Source organism: Saccopteryx bilineata, chromosome 2 (assembly GCF_036850765.1).
Source record: "Saccopteryx bilineata isolate mSacBil1 chromosome 2, mSacBil1_pri_phased_curated, whole genome shotgun sequence".
Lineage (NCBI taxonomy): Eukaryota > Metazoa > Chordata > Mammalia > Chiroptera > Emballonuridae > Saccopteryx > Saccopteryx bilineata.
Window position 1 is genome coordinate 238,905,855 of NC_089491.1, and position 23,445 is coordinate 238,929,299.

The 23,445-nt window shown below is 36.7% G+C and overlaps 1 protein-coding gene across 4 annotated transcripts in view; it reads right to left on the reverse strand.

The window, feature by feature from the left end:
• ARHGAP32 (Rho GTPase activating protein 32) overlaps positions 1-23,445 on the reverse strand; it is a 394,792-nt gene that overhangs the window by 225,862 nt on the left and 145,485 nt on the right. For all 4 annotated transcript variants that reach the window (XM_066259724.1, XM_066259723.1, XM_066259720.1 and 1 more), the window contains one exon: positions 16,873-16,981. In XM_066259724.1, the coding sequence (XP_066115821.1) occupies positions 16,873-16,977 (105 nt within the window). In that variant the 5' untranslated portion in view covers positions 16,978-16,981. The remainder of the gene's footprint in view (positions 1-16,872; positions 16,982-23,445) is intronic.

The window sequence follows — 23,445 nt, forward strand, 5'->3', positions numbered from 1 at the left end:
CCTATATGAACAAACAAGAGAGAGCCGAAGTAAACCACTTAACTTCACACCTTAAGGAACTAGAAAAAGAAGAACAAAGACAACCCAAAACCAGCCGAAGAAAGGAGATAATAAAAATCAGAGCAGAAATAAATGAAATAGAGAACAGAAAAACTATAGAAAAAATCAATAAAACAAGGAGCTGGTTCTTTGAAAAGATCAACAAAATTGACAAACCCTTGGCAAGACTCACCAAGGAAAAAAGACACAGGACTCAAATAAATAAAATCCAAAATGAAAGAGGAGAGATCACCACAGACATCATAGATATACAAAGAATTATTGTAGAATACTATGAAAAATTATATGCCACCAAATACAACAATCTAGAAGAAATGGATAAATTCCTAGAACAATACAACCTTCCTAGACTGAGTCATGAAGAAGCAGAAAGCCTAAACAGACCAATCAGCAGGGAGGAAATAGAAAAAACTATTAAAAATCTCCCCAAAAATAAAAGTCCAGGCCCAGACGGTTATACTAGCGAATTCTATCAAACATTCAAAGAAGACTTGGTTCCTATTCTACTCAAAGTCTTCCAAAAAATTGAAGAAGAAGCAATACTTCCAAACACATTTTATGAGGCCAACATAACCCTCATACCAAAACCAGGCAAGGATGGCACAAAGAAAGAAAACTACAGACCAATATCTCTAATGAATACAGATGCTAAAATACTAAACAAAATACTGGCAAACCAAATACAACAACATATTAAAAAAATAATACATCATGATCAAGTGGGATTCATCCCAGAATCTCAAGGATGGTTCAACATACGCAAAACGGTTAACGTAATACACCATATCAACAAAACAAAGAACAAAAACCACATGATCTTATCAATAGATGCAGAAAAGGCTTTTGATAAAATACAACACAATTTTATGTTTAAGACTCTCAACAAAATGGGTATAGAAGGAAAATATCTCAATATGATAAAGGCCATATATGATAAACCATCAGCCAACATCCTATTAAACGGCATAAAACTGAGGACTTTCTACCTTAAATCAGGAACAAGACAGGGTTGTCCACTCTTATTCAACGTGGTGCTAGAAGTTCTGGCCAGAGCAATCAGACAAGACAAAGAAATAAAAGGCATCCATATCGGAAAAGAAGAAGTAAAGCTATCACTTTTTGCTGATGATATGATCCTATACATCGAAAACCCGAAGGACTCCACAAAAAGATTATTAGAAACAATAAACCAATACAGTAAGGTCGCAGGATACAAAATTAACATACAAAAGTCCATAGCCTTTCTATATGCCAACAATGAAATATTAGAAAACGAACTCAAAAAAATAATACCCTTCACGATTGCAACAAAAAAATAAAATACCTAGGAATAAACATAACAAAGAACGTAAAGGACCTATATAATGAAAATTACAAAGCATTGTTAAGGGAAATCGAAAAAGATACAATGAGATGGAAAAATATTCCTTGTTCTTGGATAGGAAGAATAAATATAATCAAAATGGCCATATTACCGAAAGCAATATACAAATTTAATGCAATTCCCATCAAAATCCCTATGAGATTTTTTAAAGAAATGGAACAAAAAATCATCAGATTTATATGGAACTATAAAAAACCCCGAATAGCCAAAACAATCCTAAGGAAAAAGAATGAAGCTGGGGGCATTACAATACCTGACTTTAAACTATATTATAGGGCCACGATAATCAAAATAGCATGGTATTGGCAAAAAAATAGACACTCAGACCAATGGAACAGAATAGAAAGCCCAGAAATAAAACCACATATATATGGTCAAATAATCTTTGATAAAGGGGCCAACAACACACAATGGAGAAAAGAAAGCCTCTTCAACAAATGGTGTTGGGAAAACTGGAAAGCCACATGCAAAAGAATGAAACTCGACTACAGCCTGTCCCCGTGTACTAAAATTAATTCAAAATGGATCAAAGACCTAAATATAAGACCTGAAACAATAAAGTACATAGAAGAAGACATAGGTACTAAAATCATGGACCTGGGTTTTAAAGAACATTTTATGAACGTGACTCCAATGGCAAGAGAAGTGAAGGCAAAGATAAATGAATGGGACTACATCAGAATAAAAAGTTTTTGCTCAGCAAGAGAAACTGATATAAAAATAAACAGACAGTCAACTATATGGGAACTGATATTTTCAAACGACAGCTCAGATAAGGGCCTAATATCCAAAATTTACAAAGAACTCATAAAACTCAACAACAAACAAACAAACAATCCAATAAAAAAATGGGAAGAGGACATGAACAGACACTTCTCCCAGGAAGAGATACAAATGGCCAACAGATATATGAAAAGATGCTCAGCTTCATTAGTTATTAGAGAAATGCAAATCAAAACTACAATGAGATACCACCTCACTCCTGTTAGATTAGCTATTATCAACAAGATGGGTATTAGCAAATGTTGGAGAGGCTGTGGAGAAAAAGGAACCCTCATTCACTGTTGGTGGGACTGTAAAGTAGTACAACCATTATGGAGGAAAGTATGGTGGTTCCTCAAAAAACTGCAAATAGAACTACCTTATGACCCAGCAATCCCTCTACTGGGTATATACCCCAAAACCTCAGAAACATTGATACGTGAAGACACATGTAGCCCCATGTTCATTGCAGCACTGTTCACAGTGGCCAAGACATGGAAACAACCAAAAGCCCTTCAATAGAAGACTGGATAAAGAAGATGTGGCACATACACACTATGGAATACTACTCAGCCATAAGAAATGATGACATCAGATCATTTACAGCAAAATGGTGGGATCTTGATAACATTATAAGGAGTGAAATAAGCAAATCAGAAAAAAACAAGAACTACATGATTCCATACATTGGTGGAACATAAAAATGAGACTAAGAGACATGGACAAGAGTGTGGTGGTTACCAAGGGTGGGGGGGGAGGGAGGACATGGGAGGGAGGGAGGGAGAGAGTTAGGGGGAGGGGGAGGGGCACAGAGAACTAGATAGAGGGTGACGGAGGACAATCTGACTTTGGGCGAGGGGTTTGCAACATAATTTGATGACAAAATCACCTAGACATGTTTTCTTTGAATATATGTACCCTGATTTATTAATGTCATCCCATTACCATTAATAAAAATTTATTAAAAAAAAAAAAATGTGCATAGGCCCTGGCTGGTTGGCTCAGTGGTAGAGCGTCGGCCTGGCGTGCAGAAGTCCTGGGTTCAATTCCTGGCCAGGGCACACAGGAGAAGCGCCCATCTGCTTCTCCACCCCTCCCCATCTCCTTCTTCTCTGTCTCTCTCTTCCCCTCCCGCAGCCAAGGCTCCACTGTAGCAAAGATGGCCCGGGCGCTGGGGATGGCTCTGTGGCCTCTGCCTCAGGCACTAGAGTGGCTCTGGTTGCAACAGAGCAACGCCCCGGATGGGCAGAGTATCACCTCCTGGTGGGCAGAGCGTCGCCCCCTGGTGGGCCTGCCGGGTGGATCCCAGTCGGGCGCATGCGGGAGTCTGTCTGACTGTCTCTCCCCGTTTCCAGCTTCAGAAAAATACAAAAAAAAATGTGCATAATAAACAGATGTTATAAAAACTTCAAATATAAATTGTTTCCGGAATAGGCAGGGTATGAATAGAAGAAGGAGAAAGGGAACAAAGAACCATAAACGATGAAGACACCTAATTGGAAATTTTCTATTAACCTTTTGAGTAGTACAAACATTCATGTACATCCTCACTCAAAGGGTTAATAAAAACTCACTACACAAAGGGTTAAAGGAAGAAATACCAAGATTCTAGACTATCCATGACATTCCAGTTGAAATCTGTAACAATAATTATTCTTCCTTTTTATTTTCTTTTTGTACTTTTCTGAAGTTGGAAACGGGGAGGCAGTAAAACAGACTTCCGCATGCGCCGACCGGGGGGCGATGCTCTGCCCATCCGGGGCATCACTCTGCCGCAATCAGAGCCATTCTAGTGCCTGAGGCAGAGGCCACAGAGCCATCTCCAGCGCCCGGGCCATCTTTGCTCCAATGGAGCCTCGGCTGCGGGAGGGGAAGCGAAAGACAGAGAGGAAGGAGAGGGGGAGGGGTGGAGAAGCAGATGGGCGCTTCTCCTGTGTGCCCTGGCCGGGAATCGAACCCGGGACTCCCGCACGCCAGGCCGACGCTCTGCCACTGAGCTAACCAGCCAGGGCCAATAATTATTCTTCTTAATGCACGTGTTTCATGTACTTTTCTCCTTCAAAATTTTATAAATTAAAAAAAAATCTTTTTGAAAAGCCATATAACAAATTCTATCAGTAAAGTTAACATCCAGATCACTTAAAGTCTTAAATAGCACAATATTTGTAATGTAGTTTTTAGTTTAATAATTAACAATAAAATACTGAGTTAAGAACAGTTCAAAAGATTTTAGGCTTAACCTTATAAAACTGCCCATTTTCAATACTTTTTAACATATAAAATTAAGAATTTCATACAATTCAATCTAATATAAATCCCAGGACTCCAGGGAGTACATTAATTATCTTCAATAATTAAGTCCCTTTGATTCATGCCAGAGAATTCCCACAATCTTTAGCCAGAACAGAATGCACCATGGAATGGGGTGGGTTTGGAGTTGTTTATTAAAGAGCTTTGAATATACTGGCAAAAATTCAAAACCTGGGCTTTGCATATTAATCAATGGTTGCATTTGTGATTGCTCACAAAACAACACTAAATAAAACATTCAGCCTTTAAGGATTGTGAAATAATAAATATCATCGGTTTCTCTAAATTATAAGTAAAATCTACTCATCAGCCAAAAACACTTAAACATTATACAGTAATAGAGAGCTGAAAAAAGTCATTGGAGGAGCATGTGCAAAGACTTTTTTTTCTTATATTCTATTGCAAATGTGTTTATAACTGATTGGTAAGAAGAACCAGTATAAGTACCATAGAGAGTGGATAGCGATCAATTCAAGGAGCAATATACAAAATACACACCTCTCCCAAAATTACTTCTTCAAGGTTATTCAGGAAGAATTATTATTCTATCAATTCCTCAATTCTCTTTAGAAAGCAGGCAACAGAGGGTGGAAATGGTCCAAATTCAAAGGGTACTTTTGAGAAATCTATGAAAAATGTAATGGTCTAACACTTTAAAAGAGAAAGCAAAGAGAGAAGAGGAGAAAAAAAGAAAACTAAAAAACAAAAGAGAAAAAAGAATATTCATATTAACACCCAACAAATGAGATAAAGAAAAGCAGGAAATTTCAGGGCATCCTTAAGGAAAAACAATTTATCCAGAGAATGACAATTTCATTCATTCAAAAAATATTTACTGAGTATCTACCATGCCAGGTACAGGGGACAAAACAGTAAAATGTAAGTGACAAAGTGCTTGTACTCAAGGAGCTTACAATCTAATGTAAAAGAAAGATAAAATTCATACAAACATTCAGTATTTCCAAGTACTATCGAGAACATTAAGGCAGAGAAAAAAGAGAAAGGAGGGCAGGAATATTATTTAATCTAAGACGGGGAATAAAGGCATCACTAACTGTAGCATTTGAAGCAAGAACTGAAGGAAGGGAGAGAGCAAGCTTCAGACCATGCCAGGAAAGAAAGCACTGTCAGAAAGAAAGAACACTAACACAAACACAAAGGCCCCAGAGAGGACACTTGATGTACTCAGGAAATGAACAGTAAAGAGGTCAGTGTAACTGGAACAAAATGATCAAGAAAGGAAGGCCTTTGGCTTTTAACGGGAAATTAATTTATTACCATTTCATTTATAACAAATACAAGGTTTTAAACCTGGATGGCTGAACTTCTGAAATAAAGATAGTGTTAATAACATCTGTAAATTTAAAAAGAAGCTTATTTCTTTTTTCTCATTCTTTTTTTTTTAAGTGAGAGGAAGGGAGGCAGAGAGACAGACTCCTACATGCACCCCAACCAGGATCCACCCAGCAAACCCCCTAGGGGATGATGCTCTGCCCATTTGGGGTCGTTGCTACATTGCTCAACAACGGAGCCATTTTTAGCGCCTGAGGCAGAGGCCATGGAGCTATCCTCAGTGCCCAAGGCCAACTCACTTGAACCAATCAAGCCACAGCTGCAGGAGAGGGAAACAGAGAGAGAGAGATAGGGGAGGGGTGGAGAAGCAGATGGTCGCTTCTCTTGTGTGCCCTGACCGAGAATCAAACCCAAGACATCCACATGCCAGGCCAACACTCTATCACTGAGCCAACTGGCCAGGGCATAAGCTTATTTCAAGGAACAGAAAAGGTGAGATTTAGTGAAAATCTATAGTTCACACTTTTACAGGATCTTCAGCTGAAAAATGAATTCTTATAAGGCTAGTGCTGTGAACATGGAAGTCATCTCTGCACAGAGATGGCAGGTCAATCTGCAGGAACAGCACAGAATTAGGAGGAAACCATCATGAGAGACACAGTACACACCCCTGCAAATGCCAATGTTAGCATGTGGGAAGAAGAGAGACAGAAGAAAAGAGCCACCCTTCAGAGGTGAGTCCTTATGAGTGTGAGCGACTAAGTGACTGAGTGTATGTGACAGAGAAAGAGAGAAAACGTACTCACGCACACATGTGTTTAGGAGAGCAGAAGGAGAAGAAAGGAAGAGCCTATCCAGGGACACACATGCAGTATTGACAACACCAATAATTAACTTTTTATCTTTAAGTTTTTTCAATGTTTTGGAAGTTCAAATTTTACACCTTGTTTTCATTTTCATACTCTAATAGTTAACATATGTGAGCATTTTCAGCCAAGACCACTGATTTTATTTGGTCAATAACAATTTCATTTGCTACATAACCTACTTTAGCCCTGAGCCCTGAACACATTAATTTTAATGGTAGAAAATATAACAAGTGAGAAACTTTCTAACAAAGGAAATTTGAGCAAAACAAGATATATCCTGAGAGTATGGAATTGATATGACCAACACAGTACTAAAAATAAAATGAAGAAACACTAAGAAGTATAACATCTATGGTTGTTTTAGTTAAACCATCTTTCTTTTTATCTTATATCTTACTTTTAAGATCCTAATATTTATTTACTATATAATTTATTGTTAAATAATTGCAAATAAATATTTTACTCTTGGTTTTTATTTTTATTTTTAAATGTTTATTGTATTGATTTTAGAGAGGAAGGGAGAGAGGGGGAGTGAGCTGTTCCTGTGTGTGCCCTGACCAGGGATCGAACCAGCAACTTCCTTGCTTTGAGATGATGTTCTAACCAACTGAGCTATCCAGTGAAGGCTTTTACTCTTAATTTTTAAAAACTCGAGCTTATTAGATTTCTTAAAATACTTATTTTGTTGCACATTTATAAAGAGTAGTAAATAAATCATGAACCATAAAACAAAAAGAGAGCCTCATTTTAGGGTTTGTTCCATTTGTTTTTATTTAAAAATGACTATTTAGAATAGACCTAATATTAAAAAGGGGATTTAATCACTAATCAAAAACATCCCAACAAACAAAACTCTAGAACCAGATGGCTTCATGATAAATTCCTCTAAACATTTAAAGAAAAATTAATAACATTCCTTCTCAAACTCTTCCAAAATATAGAAGAGGGAAAACATCCAATATTTTATGAGGCCAGCATTACACTGATAACAAAACCAGACAAGGAAGTCACAAGAAAAGAAAACTGCAAGCTAATATCCCTGATAAACAGATATGCAAAATTCCTCAATAAAATATTAACAAACTGAATTCAACAGTACATTAAAAGGATCATATACCATGGTCAAGTGGGATTTAATGCAGAGATTCAAAAATAACTCAACATCCACAAGTCAATCAATGTGGTAAACTACATAAACAAATGAAGGATAAAAATGATATGATCGCCTCAACAAATGCAGCAAAAGATTTGACAAAATTCAATATACATTTACCATAAAAGTTCTCAATAAAGTGGGTACAGACAGAAGATACTTCACCATAATAAAGGCTATATATGAAAAGCCCACAGCTAACATCATATTCAAAAGTGAAAGTTGAAAGCTTTTCCTCCAAAATCAGAAACGAGACAAGGATGCTTACTCTCTTTCACCACATCTATTCAGCATGGTACTAGAAGTCCTAACCAGAGCAATTAGACAAGAAAAAAAAGCATCCAATTTGGAAAGGAAGACCAAAACTGTCACTATTTGCAGGTGACATACAGAAAACCTTAAAGGTGCCACCAAAGAACTGTTAAAACTAATAAATGAACTCAAAGTTGCAGAATATAAAATTAGTATAAGAAAATTAGTCATATTTCTCTTCACTAATAAACTATCAGAAAGAGAGATTAAGAAAACAATACCAGCCCTGGCCAGATAGCTCAGCACTGTCCAGAAGCACAGAAGTTGCCAGTTCCATCCCAGTCAGGGCACATACAGGAACAGATCAATGTTCCTGTCTCTCTCTCTCTCTCCTTTTCCCTCTCGCTAAAATCAATAAGTAACAATTTGTTTAAAATGTTTTTAAAAGTAAAGAAAGAAACAATCCGATTGCCTGACTGGTGGTGGTGCAGTAGAAATAGCATTGACCTGGGACACTTGAGGTCCCAGGTTCGAAACTGTGAGGTCGCCAGCTTGAGAGCAGGCTCATCCGGCTTGAGCACAGCGTCACAAGCTTGAGTGTGGGATCACTGACATGATCCTATGGTCACTGGCTTGAACCCAAATTGGGTCTGGCCTGAAGCCCAAGATCGCTGGCTTGAGCAAGGGGTCACTGGCTTGGCTGGAGCCCTGGGATCAAGACATAAATGAGAAGCGACCAATGAACAACTAAAGTGCTACAACTACAATTTGATGCTACACATTTCTCTCCCTTCCTGTCTGTCTGCCTGTCTTCTCGCTCGCTCTCTCTCACTGAAAAAAAAATAGAAAAGAAAACAATTCCATTTACAATTTCACCAAAAAGAATAAAATATCCAAGAATAAATTTAACCAAGGAAGTGACAGACCTGAATACTGAAAACCATGTCACTGATTAAAAAAAAATAAAAAAAACTGAAGAGACAGAAATAGAAAGATAGCCCATGCCCATTGATTGCAACAATTAACACCCAATGCCCAAATCCAGAGCAATCTACAGATTCAACGCAATCTTTATCAAAATTCCAAAGTCACTTTTGCAGAAGTAGAAGAAACAATCCTAAAATTTTTATGGAACCACACATACACACACACACAAAAATAGCCAAAGCAACCTTGAAAAAGAAGTACAAAACTAGAGGTATCATGCTTCCTGATTTCAAACTACATTAAAGAGCTTTAGTAATCAAAACAGTATGGTAGTGACATTTTTAAAAAAAGACACATAGATCAACAGAACAGACTAGTGAGCCCAGAAAAAAATCCACATATATTTTTATGACAAATGAGCCAAGAATTCACAATGAGGAAAAGAAAGTCAGTTCAAAAACTAGTGCTGAAAAACCAGACAACCACATGAAACTGGATCATTCTTATGCCATATACAAAAGTTAATTCAAAATAGATTAGACTTGAACATAAGGCCTGAAACTATATAACTTCTAGAAGAAAATATAGGTGGTAAATCTTTTAAATCAGCCCTGCTGATGATTTTTTTGGATTTGACACCAAGAGTAAAGGTAACAAAAGCAAAAATAACAGGTGAATGGGACTACATCAAACAAAAAAGCTTCTTCTACAAGGCAAAAGAAACCATCAACAAAATTAAAAAGCAACTACTAAATGGGAGAAAATATTTTCAAATTATATATCAGATATGGGGTATTATCCAAAAAGAAGAAAACCTCAAGCAACTCAATAGTAAAAAAATAAATAAAAAAAATTAAAGATTGGACAGAGGAGCTGAAAAAATATTTTTCCAAAGAAGACATACAGATGGCCAACTAGTATATGAAAAGGTTCTCAACATCACTAATCATCAAGGCCATACAAATCAAAACCACAATAAAATATCACCTCACACCTGATAGAATGGCAATTATCAAAAAGACAAGAAATAACAAGTGTTGGCTCAAGAATGTGAGAAAAAGGAAACCTCTGTGCATTGCTGATGAGAGTGTGAATAGGTACAGCCACTATAGAAAACAGCACAAAGTTTCCTCAAAAAATGAAAAATATGATCCAGCAATTCAACTCCTGGGTTCTTTTCTAAAAGAAACCAAAACACTAACTTGAAAAGGTATCTGCACCCCATATTCATAGAAGCATTATTTACAATAGCCAAGACATGGAAACAACCTAACTGTCCACTGAAAAGTGTATGGATAAAGAAAATGTGATAGAAAGAGAGAGAGAAATGAATCTGAGGGCATTGTGCTAAGTGAAATGAGTCATACAGAAAAAGACAAATGCCTATGACCGCAATTGTACACGGAATCTAAATAATAAAAATAAAATAAACTGAACTCACAGATACAGAGAACAGAATGGTGGTTCCTAGAGGAAAGGAGTTCAGGGTAGCCAAAGTGAATGAAAGTGGTCAAAAAGTACAAACTTCTGGTAATAAAATAAATAAATCCTGATGATATAATCTACAATATGGTTAGTATTATTAATATTGTGTTGTATATTTGAAAGTTGCTAAGTGAGTAAATTTTAAATGTTCTCATCACAAGAAAAAAATTTGTAACTGTATGTGTTAACAGATATTAGACTACTATGCTGATCATTTGACAATATACAATACACTGTATATCAAATCATTATGCTATATGCCTGAAAACAATATGATATATACCAATTATATCACAATTAAACATAACTAAAAATAGTTTTTAATTCAGATATTTCTGGCTTTAATATATATCGTTTTATAACTAATATTCTGGCTACACCACATAAATCAAAAGTTTAATAGTTAAGCCCTTTTATTTATTTATTTAAATTTTTTTGAGGGGGAAAGAGAGGCAGGGAGAGAGACAGGAACATCAAAGCTGCTCTTGTATGTGCACTGACTGGGCAATTAAACTGGCTACCTCTGTGCTCTAGGATGAAGCTCCAACCAACCACGCTATCCAGCCAGGGTTTGATTGTTATTGATTTTTAGAAAGACCAAGAGAAGAAGGGAAAGAGAGTGGAGGAGAAAGGAAAGCATTTGTTGTTCCATTCAGCCATGCATTTTTTGGTTGCTTCCCATTTGTGCCCTGACCAGGGATGAAACCCACAACCTTGTTGTTTCAGGATGACGCTCTTAACCAACTGAGCTTACTAGCCAAGGCCAGTTCTTTTATTTCTTAAGTAACTCATAATTAACTAAATGGAACTGTTTTGGAGAAATATTTTATTAGCATTTCTCTTAATAATAAACTTCATTTTCAAAGTGGTATTTCACTTAGATTATTATTGAAAAAGAAAAAAATCCCAAACTTCCTTTACTTTTACATCCTCATAAAAATCAATGTAATTTTCTAGAAAAATATAGTAAAATAATAGTTCTAATCTCATTTATATCCTTAGAATCCATCATTCACTATACACTTTTTATAACCTAGCAATGTACTATTTATTGAGTGTAATGATTTTTTAAATAGAATTATAGCACCTGCCCTCAAAAAGCTTACACATGAAAAAATCCTAATACGAAAATAATAATATAGTAAGGTCCTACAACATTATGACATAAATAGTAATTTCTACAGACAAATCAATGTGGACTCGAGAAACAAGAATTCAGTAACTTTCTATGTATATCGCATGTGATATTTTAATACAAAACACCATATAACAACAGATATTATCTTCCTTCCCATTCAATATTTTTTTAATTAAGTGAGAGGCAGGGAGGCAGAGAGACAGACTCCTGCATGCTCCCCGATCGGGATCCACCCAGCAAGTCCCCTACCCAGCGATGCTCTGCCCATCTAGGGCTGCTGCTCTGTTGCTCAGCAACCAAGTTATTTAAACACCTGAGGCAAGGCCATGGAGCCATCCTCAGTGTCCAGGGCCAACTTGTTCGAACCATTGGAGCCATGGATGCAAGAGGAGAAAAGAGAGAGAGAGAGAGAAGGGGGAGAAGGGGGAGAAGGAGGGGTGGAGAAGCCGATGGGCGCTTCTCCTGTGTGCCCTGACCCTGACCAGGAATCAAACCTGGGACATGCCCAGGCAACGCTCTACAACTGAGTCATCTAGCCAGGGCCTCATTCAATAATTTCAATGTAAATTTTTGAGAGGTTATAAAATTGGAGGGGAAAATGTGCAAAACTTTTAAATGGGCAAAGGAAGTTACTAACTATTCTTTCAATGGAATGCCAGCACCTTTGAAGGTTGCTTGGTTCAACAGGGTGTAGGACTTGTTTGGGTCTGCCTAGGCTGTATCACAGCTCTGCAGAAAAGTTAACTCGCAGAAAACTCATACTACAAATAATTCCTGTCCATAAAAATGCAAACTGTATCCAGTGGAACTGAAGAGATTTGTCAGTCTTAAAATTGATGTCAGTCCATCTGCATCAATTTTATCATGGTTGATCTTTAACAGTACGGTACTTTGAATTCTTTGAATCAGTTGTAACACTTGAATGACTCCATTAATTACTGAGTGAAATGTCTTTGGTGTGTGCTTATTTTATGTTTGTATGAGAGTTGTGATTTTATCCTCTTCTAATCTGATCCTTTGGTAAAATTAATACAAACTGATCCCTATGCTTCATCAGAGAGCTCACAGTATAGGGAAGGAGATAAATAGAGTCACAGCCAACTAGAATAAGATTAAGTATTACAATAGAGATATAAACCACATATGGGAGGTAAAATGAAACCACTTTCTATCTGGAAGAGTTAAGAAAGCCTTACATCTTAAGTTACAATTATATAATAAGGCAAAGATCAAGAAACTAGGGCCTACACAACCCACCGCCTCTTTCTGTATAGCTCATGAGCTCAAGTAATTTTTACATTTTTAAATGCTTGGGGAAAAATATCAAAAGAATTGTGATTATCTAATAATATGTGAAAATTACATGGCATTCAAGTATCAGTACCCATAAAATCACATTTTATTGGAACACAGCCACACTCATTTACATATTAAAATGACAGAGCTTAGTAGCTGCGAGAGACCTTATGAGGCACTCTCATCAATTCACATGACTGTTCAGCACACTGTCAACTACAGTATTAAGTTATAATTCAAGAGCATTTCAAGTTCCACAGGTATCACCATACCACATTTTTTAAATCACCAGTTTGTACAGATCATGTAAAAATAAGCAAAGAAGAGATAAGTGACTTTGTTATGCTTTATAAGGCACAAAAGAATATGGGTTTTGTTACAAATTAGATGATAAAACATTGTGTTCCATTATGAAGTACACTACGGTTGTGCTAAAAGAACAGAATACACATCAATATTACCAAACTGCACTCATCACAACATTCTCAACTCACAGGAAAGCAACAGTCTGAAAATTTCAAAAATTCCTATTATCATCACACAGAATTTCTTCACAGAAATAGGGACAAGATTATATCCAAAGTAAATTTCCAGGTAGATCATTGGTTAGCCACCCAAGGAAAGTCATTTACCCTTTACCACTGCTGAGTCAATTAAATTGTGTTTAACTATAGTAGCCAAAGAAATGCATCCAGAAGAAACAAACAGTTTAAGCCAATTAGCCTTTCGGTGAGAACAGTTGCTTGAAGAGTTGAGGTTATTGGCAGTAAAATGAATAGTAAATTAAAAAACAAGGCGAATGATTTCAATTGGTTTTTCTTGACTCTTTTTTTTTTTTTAAGTTTTATTTATTTTATTTTTTTTATTAATTTTAGAGAGGAGAGAGAAAGGGAGAGAGAGAGACAGAGAGGATAGAGAGACAGAGAGAGAAGGTGGGGAGAAGCTGGAAGCATCAACTCCCATATGTGCCTTGACCAGGCAAGCCCAGGGTTTCGAACCAGCGACCTCAGCATTTCCAGGTCGACGCTTTATCCACTGCGCCACCACAGGTCAGGGTTTTTCTTGACTCTTGATGCATCAAAGGATGTAATTAATACTGCTCGGTTATTGAGTCAATGAGTAGTTTATAGAGTAGCTCAAGGCTAGCTCCTATGATCAGTCTGCATGGGGCAACACAGGTGATATAATTCTCAAATAAACTCAGCAAATGGTAATTCAGTACAAACTGAAGTGTAATATACTACGATACTTTATAACTGATTTTGGCAAAAAAAAAAAAAAAAGAAACGTATGAAATGGAAAAAGGCTTGGGCATACTTTCAACCTCTGTTACTGAACACTAAAATGGCTTTTGTAATTGGTTTTTGCTCCAAACTGGTGCTATTTCTTAATGAATTTTACCTAAAATTACAAGGCAAGGCATAGTTTATATGAGAAACATACACTGGGATAACACTGTCAAAATTCCAAGTAATTATGAGCAGCTAGATATTTCCCAATTATCAAACATTAAAACAAGATAGGAGTTCTCCATCACCACATAAATTTGTAGTGAATACACTTTCCAACCTTAAACTACAGTCCCAGCAGGATTTTTCAGACTTCAATACAAATGCAAAATAAGTTTCTATATTGCAAAATCCATTTAAGTATGCAACTGAGGAGCTTCCATTTAACCTTTGATTGTAAGTTTGCAATGTTATGCTAAAAGGTAAATATTAAAAGTCTAACAGAATTCTGAAAATGCCTTGTAAGCAGTGAATATGCTCAATGAATATCACTACGCTCACAAATTGTTGTCAGTATTTGGCAGTACATATCTGAGTAGAAACAATATTTTCAAAAATGAAACACATATGTTTCATTACAGATCAGCATGGACGGAAGAACATTTGTATTCAATATTGATTATAAGAAATACTATTAACTATGAGGAGCCCCTGAGGAGCCACTGTGCCACCTCACCCGCAGGTGTTGTAAAGTACCAAAAGCTACAGAATCAATATTAATATTTTAAGAGGTTTAAAGAACATTTTATTAATTTGGGTTAAGGTGTGCAGAGAAATTTTGTGAATAATCTCTGTACTGTGTGACTGGCATAAAACCAGGATGGCCCTTGGCATTGTATTGTAAATGCAAAGGGGAGGAAAACATGGATTCCCTGACATTCCACCACACCTGTGGGGAAGGGGGTGGGTGGCTGGCCAGGTGCAGGAAGAGAAAAGCCAAAATAAACCTTTTCTTATAGCAGTGAGCCATTTGCGGGCATTTGTCCCCATGGAAACTACCTCTCCCATATGAATGCATATAGTTAATGTGTGTGACTCTGGACAGGGAGATGGTGGATGGACATTGGAAGATATAGGAATGTCTTTTAATATGTAAAGAGACATCTTTCTATCATTGTGTTGACTTATAAATTTTGTTTTCTCCAAAATAATGTATGGCTTACAAACTGAACATGGTCCTATCATGTTAAAGGACATATGACTATAACCAATAGTGGTAAAGGGCACCTAATTGCAATTTTTGCTTCTATACTTCCCGCTTGCAAAAACTATAAAAACTAAGTAGAACAAAGGGCCGGCGCGCTCTCCCTCAGATTTCTGTCGGAGTTGCCGCCACTTGGCCAAGCTAGACAATAAAGCTTTGGTGTGGAATCGACGGATTTTGTTCATGTCTTCAGTGTTTCGAGTCCCTCCGGATTAGGCTTAACAAACTACAATTAAATAAATGTTACTTTCCACCAAAAGATTTCATTGTTCTTATTAAGAGTCCTGAATTACATAGATATAATAGATTAAATGGGTATTTCAAACCTAAGAGGAAAACTACACTGCATAGGATTTTTCTACCTAATGCCCCAACAGAAACTACTTTTCAGCATCTCACTAAATGAAAATTCCATTCTTCAGGTTAATCAAGCCAAAAAACTTAAAAGTCATCCTTGACTCCTCTTTATCTTCCTTTCTATAACCCATTCATCGGCAAAACAGTAGTCTTCTATATAAAATATATATAAAAATATGGATTTTTATATCCATATTTTTCTGGATATAAAAATATATATAAAATATGAAAATATAAAAATCTATATAAAAATATTATCCATATTATCTGGATATAAAAATATATCCAGAGTCTAACCATTTTTTACCATATCTACCATCCTGGTTTAAGCTATCATCACTGTTCACTTATTACAGCAGTCTTCTAATTGGTCTCCTTATTTCTTCTTCTACCTCCCCCATTGAGCCCGTTCACAGCAACCGCAGACTCCCTTTAAAATTTTAAGCCAAATTATGTCACTTCCCAGCCAAAAATCCTGCAGTGGTTTCCCATCTCTCCCAGCATAAAAAAACCAAACTCCTTATAATTCTCTACAAGAAACTACATGATGTGCTCTCCACCTACCCAAACCACTTGTCTGACCCTCATCTCCTCCTACTTAGCCCTGGCTCAATTTCAGCCACATGTCCTATTTTTGTTTCTTTCCAACTTTTTTAATCCTATGTCACAGACTTTAACTTGTTCTTCCACTGCCTAAAATGCTATGTTCCCAGATAAATCACCTCCGGCCATGTCCAACCACCCTATATAACTAGCAGCTCTCCTTTCCCTTCACTCTGTGCGCCACTCTGTAACCCTACTGCTCTGCATTCATTATCTTCTACATCATGAACCACCACTTGATATTATATATTTAATAATTGCTTTTCCTTCTATTCCATTAAAGTATAAGCTCCATGAACACAGGAAATTGTTTTAATCAGGGTTCTACCCACAGAGTCTAAAAACAGTGCCCGAAATATATTATTTGCTTAATAGATAGCTCAATATGTGAAGAAAACAAAAAGAAATTTTCTATAAGTAATGCTTCTCCAGTTCCTTTTCCTTATGTAAATAAAATATACATATACACATATTCATAAAACTGGTTTACCATTGCACTAAGTGTTTCTTCCCAATCAGGCCGCTCTCGAGGGTGCACGTTTCTGTGCAGTTCTGGAACAAAATCATCCTCTTCAGAATGTACTGAGGACTTCATCTTCCTAGGAACCAAAACATGAAAGACTTTGATAAGAATTTATACGTCCATAAAAAATTTCCAAAAACCACAACTCGAAGAACAGAAAGTTATGTAAGATTTAAAGTTTGGTTAAAAGAACTTTGGTGGCTAGTATTGTTCCTCCATCATCTTTCCTGATGTACCAAACACCAGCTCTTATTCCAGGACACAAAACTAAGGTTTATAACTAGTTAACCTTTATTGTCTGTGGTAATCATTATATAAGGTCTAATATTATCAGTCAACACAGTTGGAACCTTGAAAAGATTTGAAACAGCCATCAACATTTGCAGAACTCTGCTAAGCATCAGAAAAACTTCAGGATTAAGGAAGTAATATGGCACTTCTGTTTCCCATTCAAGGGAGATAGTGTATTAGACTAGCACTCTCAAGAAGAACAGTTATGAATATTAGACAAAGTATATAAAACTGCTTGTCAGAAGGTGCAGGAAAGCACTCACTATGAACAGAATTTCTGGGATTGCATTCTCTGAGAGAAGAAAACCCAAGAAGCAAATTTTATATTTAATCATTCTTCTTGTATAATAGACTTTACATTCAATGATGAAAAATAGAGGCCAAGCATAATACTGTAGTCTAACTAGGCTGAAGAGGCAGAAGTTGGATGTTGGATTTGCCAAAACAGATTGGGATTCAGGGTGAAAAGAAAAATGCCAGCCTGACCTGTGGTGGCGCAGTGGATAAAGCGTCGACCTGGAAATGCTGAGGTCGCCGGTTCGAAACCCTGGGCTTGCCTGGTCAAGGCACATATGGGAGTTGATGCTTCCAGCTCCTCCCCACCTTCTCTCTCTCTGTCTCTCCTTTCCCTCTCTGTCTCTGTCTCTCCCTGTCCTCTCTAAAATGAAAAAAAAAAAAAAAAAAAAAAAAAAAAAAGCACCTCTTACTAAGAGTGTGCCTAAAAAAAAAAAGAAAGAAAGAAAAAAAGAAAAATGCCACCCCAGCCCTGGCCAGAAAGTTCAGCTGGTTAGAGCAGCGGTCCCCAACCCCCAGGCCGCGAACCGGTACCGGTCCATGGGCCATTTGGTACTGGTCTGCAGAGAAAAAATAAATAACTTACATTATTTCCGTTTTATTTATATTGAAGTCTAAACGATGTTTTATTTTTTTTAAAATGACCAGATTCCCTCTGTTACATCCGTCTAAGACTCACTCTTGACGCTTATCTGGATCACGTGATACATTTATCCATCCCACTGTAAAGGCCGGTCCGTAAAAATATTTTCTGACATTAAACCAGTCCATGGCCCAAAAAAGGTTGGGGACCACTGGGTTAGAGCATTGCCCTGAAGCACAGAGGTTGTCAGTTCAATCCCTGGTCACAGCATATACAGGAACAGATCAAAGCTCTCTCTAAAATCAATGAAATAAACATTTTTAAAATTTATTTTTAAAAATGCCACCCCCCCAAAAGACCTGTAGAAGATTAGACCAAAAATCCACATGGAAATTCCCCTAAAGTTGTTAACTGATTCCTTAAGCTTACAAGAATGTAGGACAAGATGCCAGGAAAACTATCAAAAAACAGCTGATGTGGAAATTAACAGGCAAAGCAGATATTTCACAGCCTAGCCATGCTGAGGACATGAAGGCTGGCAAGCAAGCACTGCCCAGAATGGAGGGGCTCTGGGTGAACAAACAAAAACCTGCACTCTCCACTGAAAAGAGGAAAACAGGTACAGAAATATGTAAAACACAACAGACTTGGTAAAAGGTCACAAATATGTGTAAACTAGCAACTCAGAAAGAAATAATATGATAAAAGAGAAAAGGACAAAAGCAATATTTGAAAAATAATGGCTAAAACTTTTCAGAACTGATGAAAGCCACTGAACTACAGATTGAAGAAGTCTTCTGGCAAGGTTATTTTTTAAAAACCTAGGTATATTATACTTATACTACTACTAAAAAAAATAAATTATTAAAAACAGAATAAAAAGACATGTTGATTTCAAAGGATCAATAATAAAAATGTGATAGGACATTTCAATAAAAATGAGAAGATAATGAAGTAAATTTTTAGCTCAATAAGAGGAAAAGATACTGCCAACCTAGAATTCTCTACTTCACAAAACCATCCATTTAAAAAGCAGATAAAATACATTATTTTCAAACAAAAGATGAAAGATTTGTTACCAGATCACTTGCAAAACAGAACAAAAAATAGTGCTCTTCCCACCAAAAGAAACTGATCCTAGAACTACCAAAATGAACAGAGTACAATAAAGGACAAAATGTGGGAACTACAAAGTAAAACTTTGATGTAAAAACTAATGTACACATGAAAATAACATCCTGTGAGGTTAATAATAAACATAGAGCACAGAGGATAGGGAAGGTACATACAAAAAGTCTAGGAGTCCTCTATTGGTTTGGAAGTGAAATAAATACAATTTTAAAATAATGCAGTAAGTGGGCCTGACCAGGCGGTGGCCCAGTGGATAGGGCATTGGCCTGGGATGCTGAGGACCCAGGTTTGAAACACTGAGGTCACCAGCTTGAGTGCAAGGTCACCAGCTTGAGTGTGGCGATCACAGACATGACCCCATGGTCACTAGCTTGAGCCCAAAGGTCGCTGGCTTGAAGCCCAAGGTCGCTGGCTTGAGCAAGGAGTCATTGGCTTGGCTGGAGCCCTCCCCTCACCCCATAACCCCCACACCCTGGTCAAGGCACATATGAGAAAGCAATCAATTAACAACTTAGGTGCCGCAACTACGAGTTCAGGCTTCTCATCTCTGTCCCTTACTGTCTGTCCCTGTCTGTGTGTCTCTCTCGCTTGCTTAAAAAAAATGTAGTAAGTCAAAGATAAAAGTTGCAATTTCTATAGTAATCACTAAAAGAATAATAAGTGTATAACTAAAAAGCTGACAGAAAAGAAAATTTTGAAAAATAAAACATACTTGATTAACCCAAAAGAAATCAGAAAAGAATAAAGATACAAAGAAAAAACAAGGCAAATAAAAATATCAAGACAGTAAACTACCATCCAAGTATATTATTATAATTTTTTAAATGAATGGACTAGTAGGCAAGCATCTAGAGAACTGGAATTGCTAGTAGAAATTTAAATGTTGTAGCTGCTACAGAAAACAGTTTGCCAGTTTCTCAAAATGATAAACATACAAATATCATAAGATCCAGCAATTCCATTCCTAAATATTTAACTAAGATAAATTAATATATCCACCAAAAACTTGTACATGACTATTCAGACCAATATTATTCATCATAATAACCAAAAAGTAGAAACAACCAAAATGCCCATCAACCCAAAAATAAAGAAACAAAATATACCAGCTCCATAAGTTATTCCTAAATAAAAATGAAATAAAAGTTTATCGGCAATTGTTACACATTATTCTGAAAGATATAAAAATTATATGATTATTGTGTCATGTAACAATGAATCAACTCCATAAACATTTAATATCTAGTTATACAATTGACTCTGTTGTTCTCTTTAAATTATAGACAGATTTGGCCCTAGCTGGTTGGCTCAGTGGTAGAGTGTGGCCTGGCTTACAGGAGTCCTGGGTTCAATTCCTGGCCAGGGCACACAGGAGAAGCACCCATCTGCTTTTCCACCCCTCCCCCTCTCTTTCATCTCTGTCTCCCTCTTCCCCTCCCGCAGCAGCCAAGGCTCCATAGGAGCAAAAAGTTGGCCGGGGTGCTGAGGATGGCTTCATGGCCTCTGCCTCAGGCGCTAGAATGGCTCTGGTTGCAACAGAGAAACGCCCCAGATGGGCAGGGCATTGCCCCCTGGTGGGCATGCCGGGTGGATCCCAGTCGGGCGCATGCGGGAGTCTGTCTGACTGCCTCCCCGTTTCCAACTTCAGAAAAATACAAAAAAAAAAATTATGGACAGATTTTATCTTTAAAGTGATTACTTACAGTTTCACCTAACAGAAGAAACACAGTGTTAACATTGCCAACCATACAACCTGAAGAATCTATCTGTATTTACAAGAGTTTTCTATAAAATATCTCCAGATTTGAATCTGGATTATTTTTAATGAAAAAGAAAAAAAACCCACTTTCTTCAAAAGATGGGAACCAGCCTTACCATATTGCTGTTTCCCTCATTCAAACTTATTTAAAATTTTGACATATACTCATTTTATATTTGTATGAAAATCATGTTCATAACTTATGAAAAATTAGTTATGTGTTAAAATTCCACAGAGAAGTCCAAGTGGCACAATGCCTGAGATATGTACCCTATGGGACTGCTTTGTCCCAGGCATATATTTTCTTGACCCCTGGAGTGAATTTCAAGAAGCAACAGAATTTTACCCTTCTTTTATTCCCCTAGTCTTTGTTTTTGATTATTTCTGATTCTTGACCAAATTGGGTTCTGATTCTGCAACACTGTTGAAATGGGAATGGCTGAGAAGAGTTTTTTATGGTCTGACCAGGTAGTGACACCTTGCAGCTTCAGTTTTACAACTTTAGCCATGTCTAAAATAATCAGAAAACACCAGACTTTGGTTATCTCAAAAAGCTGGTCTCGCCAGTGGGATTGAGACATGCTTACTAACTAGCCAATTCTCTGTTGTTTCTGACTGAGAGTAGATGCCTGCCTTTGTTTTGGGACAACATTCTAACTGACTGAGCTAACCAGCCAGTACCTCTTTAAAAAAATTATGGTTTCGTTTAACAGTATACTTATATCTTTGGTCATTAGGAATTATCCTTGGTAGGAAGTAGAACTCAAATTTTATTTTCTACAGATGGGTATCCAGTTTCCCACAAAGTATTTATTGAATAGTACATTTGTCCCATCAGTTTCTGAGAAGACATCTCTACCAACTCTAAATATTTCTATACATATGTGCTTGAGTATATTTCTAGGCTTTCCATTCTACTGCATTATGCTTTCTGTTCATGACAATACTACAAGGCTTAAATTACTGAGATTTCTGAAGTATAATTAATTATCTTTCCCCCCACAAAAAGTTTATTGACTAGTTATTAAGCCAAGGTTAATTTATTTCAAGATCAATTTACTCAAATATTTTAAACCTACTGTTGAAACATATCTCTCAGAATAAAACGTTCCTTTCAAAAATACTACTGCCAATTCACAATTCACCCAGTCACCTAAGAGCATTCATTAAGAGATACAAAATTAATGGTGTTTTTATGCCTGCTAACACAACATTCCTCCTGTAGCCCACAGATCAAGGAGTAATTCTGACTTTCAAGTCTTACTATTTAAGAAATGCATTTCATAAGGCTATAGCTGCCACAGATAGTGATTCCTCTGATGGATCTAGGCAAAATAAATTGAAAACCTTTTGGAAAGGATTCACCATTCTAGATGCCATTAAGAAAATCCATGATTCATGGGAAGAGGTAAAAATATCTACCTTCATGAATGACTTTGAGGGGTTCAGACTTCTTTCTACCACAGATGGGACAGAAAGAGCAAGAAAATTAGAATAAAAAGTGGATCCTGAAGATGTGACTGAATTGCTACAATCTCACAATAAAACTTGAATAGATGAGGACTTGTTTCTTATAGATGAGCAAAAAGAGTAGTTTCTTGAGATGGAATCTGCCCTTAATGACAATGCTGTGAAAAGTGTCAAAGCAGCAACAAAGGACTTAGAATATTACATAAACTTAGTTGCTAAAGCAACAGCATGGTTTGAGACAACCAACTCCTATTATGAAAGAAGTTCTACTATGAGTAAAATGTTATCAAACAGCATCACATCCTCCAGAGAAATCATTCGTGAAGGAAGAGTCAGTCAGCACAGCAAACTTCACTGTCACCTTACTTTAAGAAATTGCCACCGCCACCTCAGCCTTCATCAACCACCACCCTCATCAGTCAGCAGCCATCAACATGGAGGCAAGGACCCTCTACCAGCAAAGAGAGTACAACTTGCTAAAGGCTCAGATGATAGGTAGCATTTTTTTTTACAATTAAGGCATTTTTATTTTTACGTTATTTTTATTTTTTCCCTTTTTCCTGAATTTATTGGCAGCCCAAGTGTCCATTATATGAGTGAATAAAAAAGCTGTGCTATATTTACACAATGGAATACTGCTCAGCCCCCAAAAAGGAAATCTTACCCTTTGTAACAGCATGGATGGACCTGGTGGTGATTATGCTGAGATAAGCCATTCAGAGAATAACAAACACCATATGATTTCACTCATATGTGGAATCGAACGAACAAAATGAACTAACAAGCAAAACAGAAACAATGAGGGATTTATAACAAAGACACGTGCACTGATTTTTTTAGACATGCTACTGTGCACTTAACAGACTATATAGGATACTGTAAATATAACTTTTATATACTCTAGGAAACCAAAAAAGTCATGTGACTAGCTTTAGTGTGATATTCACTTTATTGTAGTGGTCTGGAAACGAGCCAATATCTCCAACTTATGCCTGTATAATTAAATCTGAAT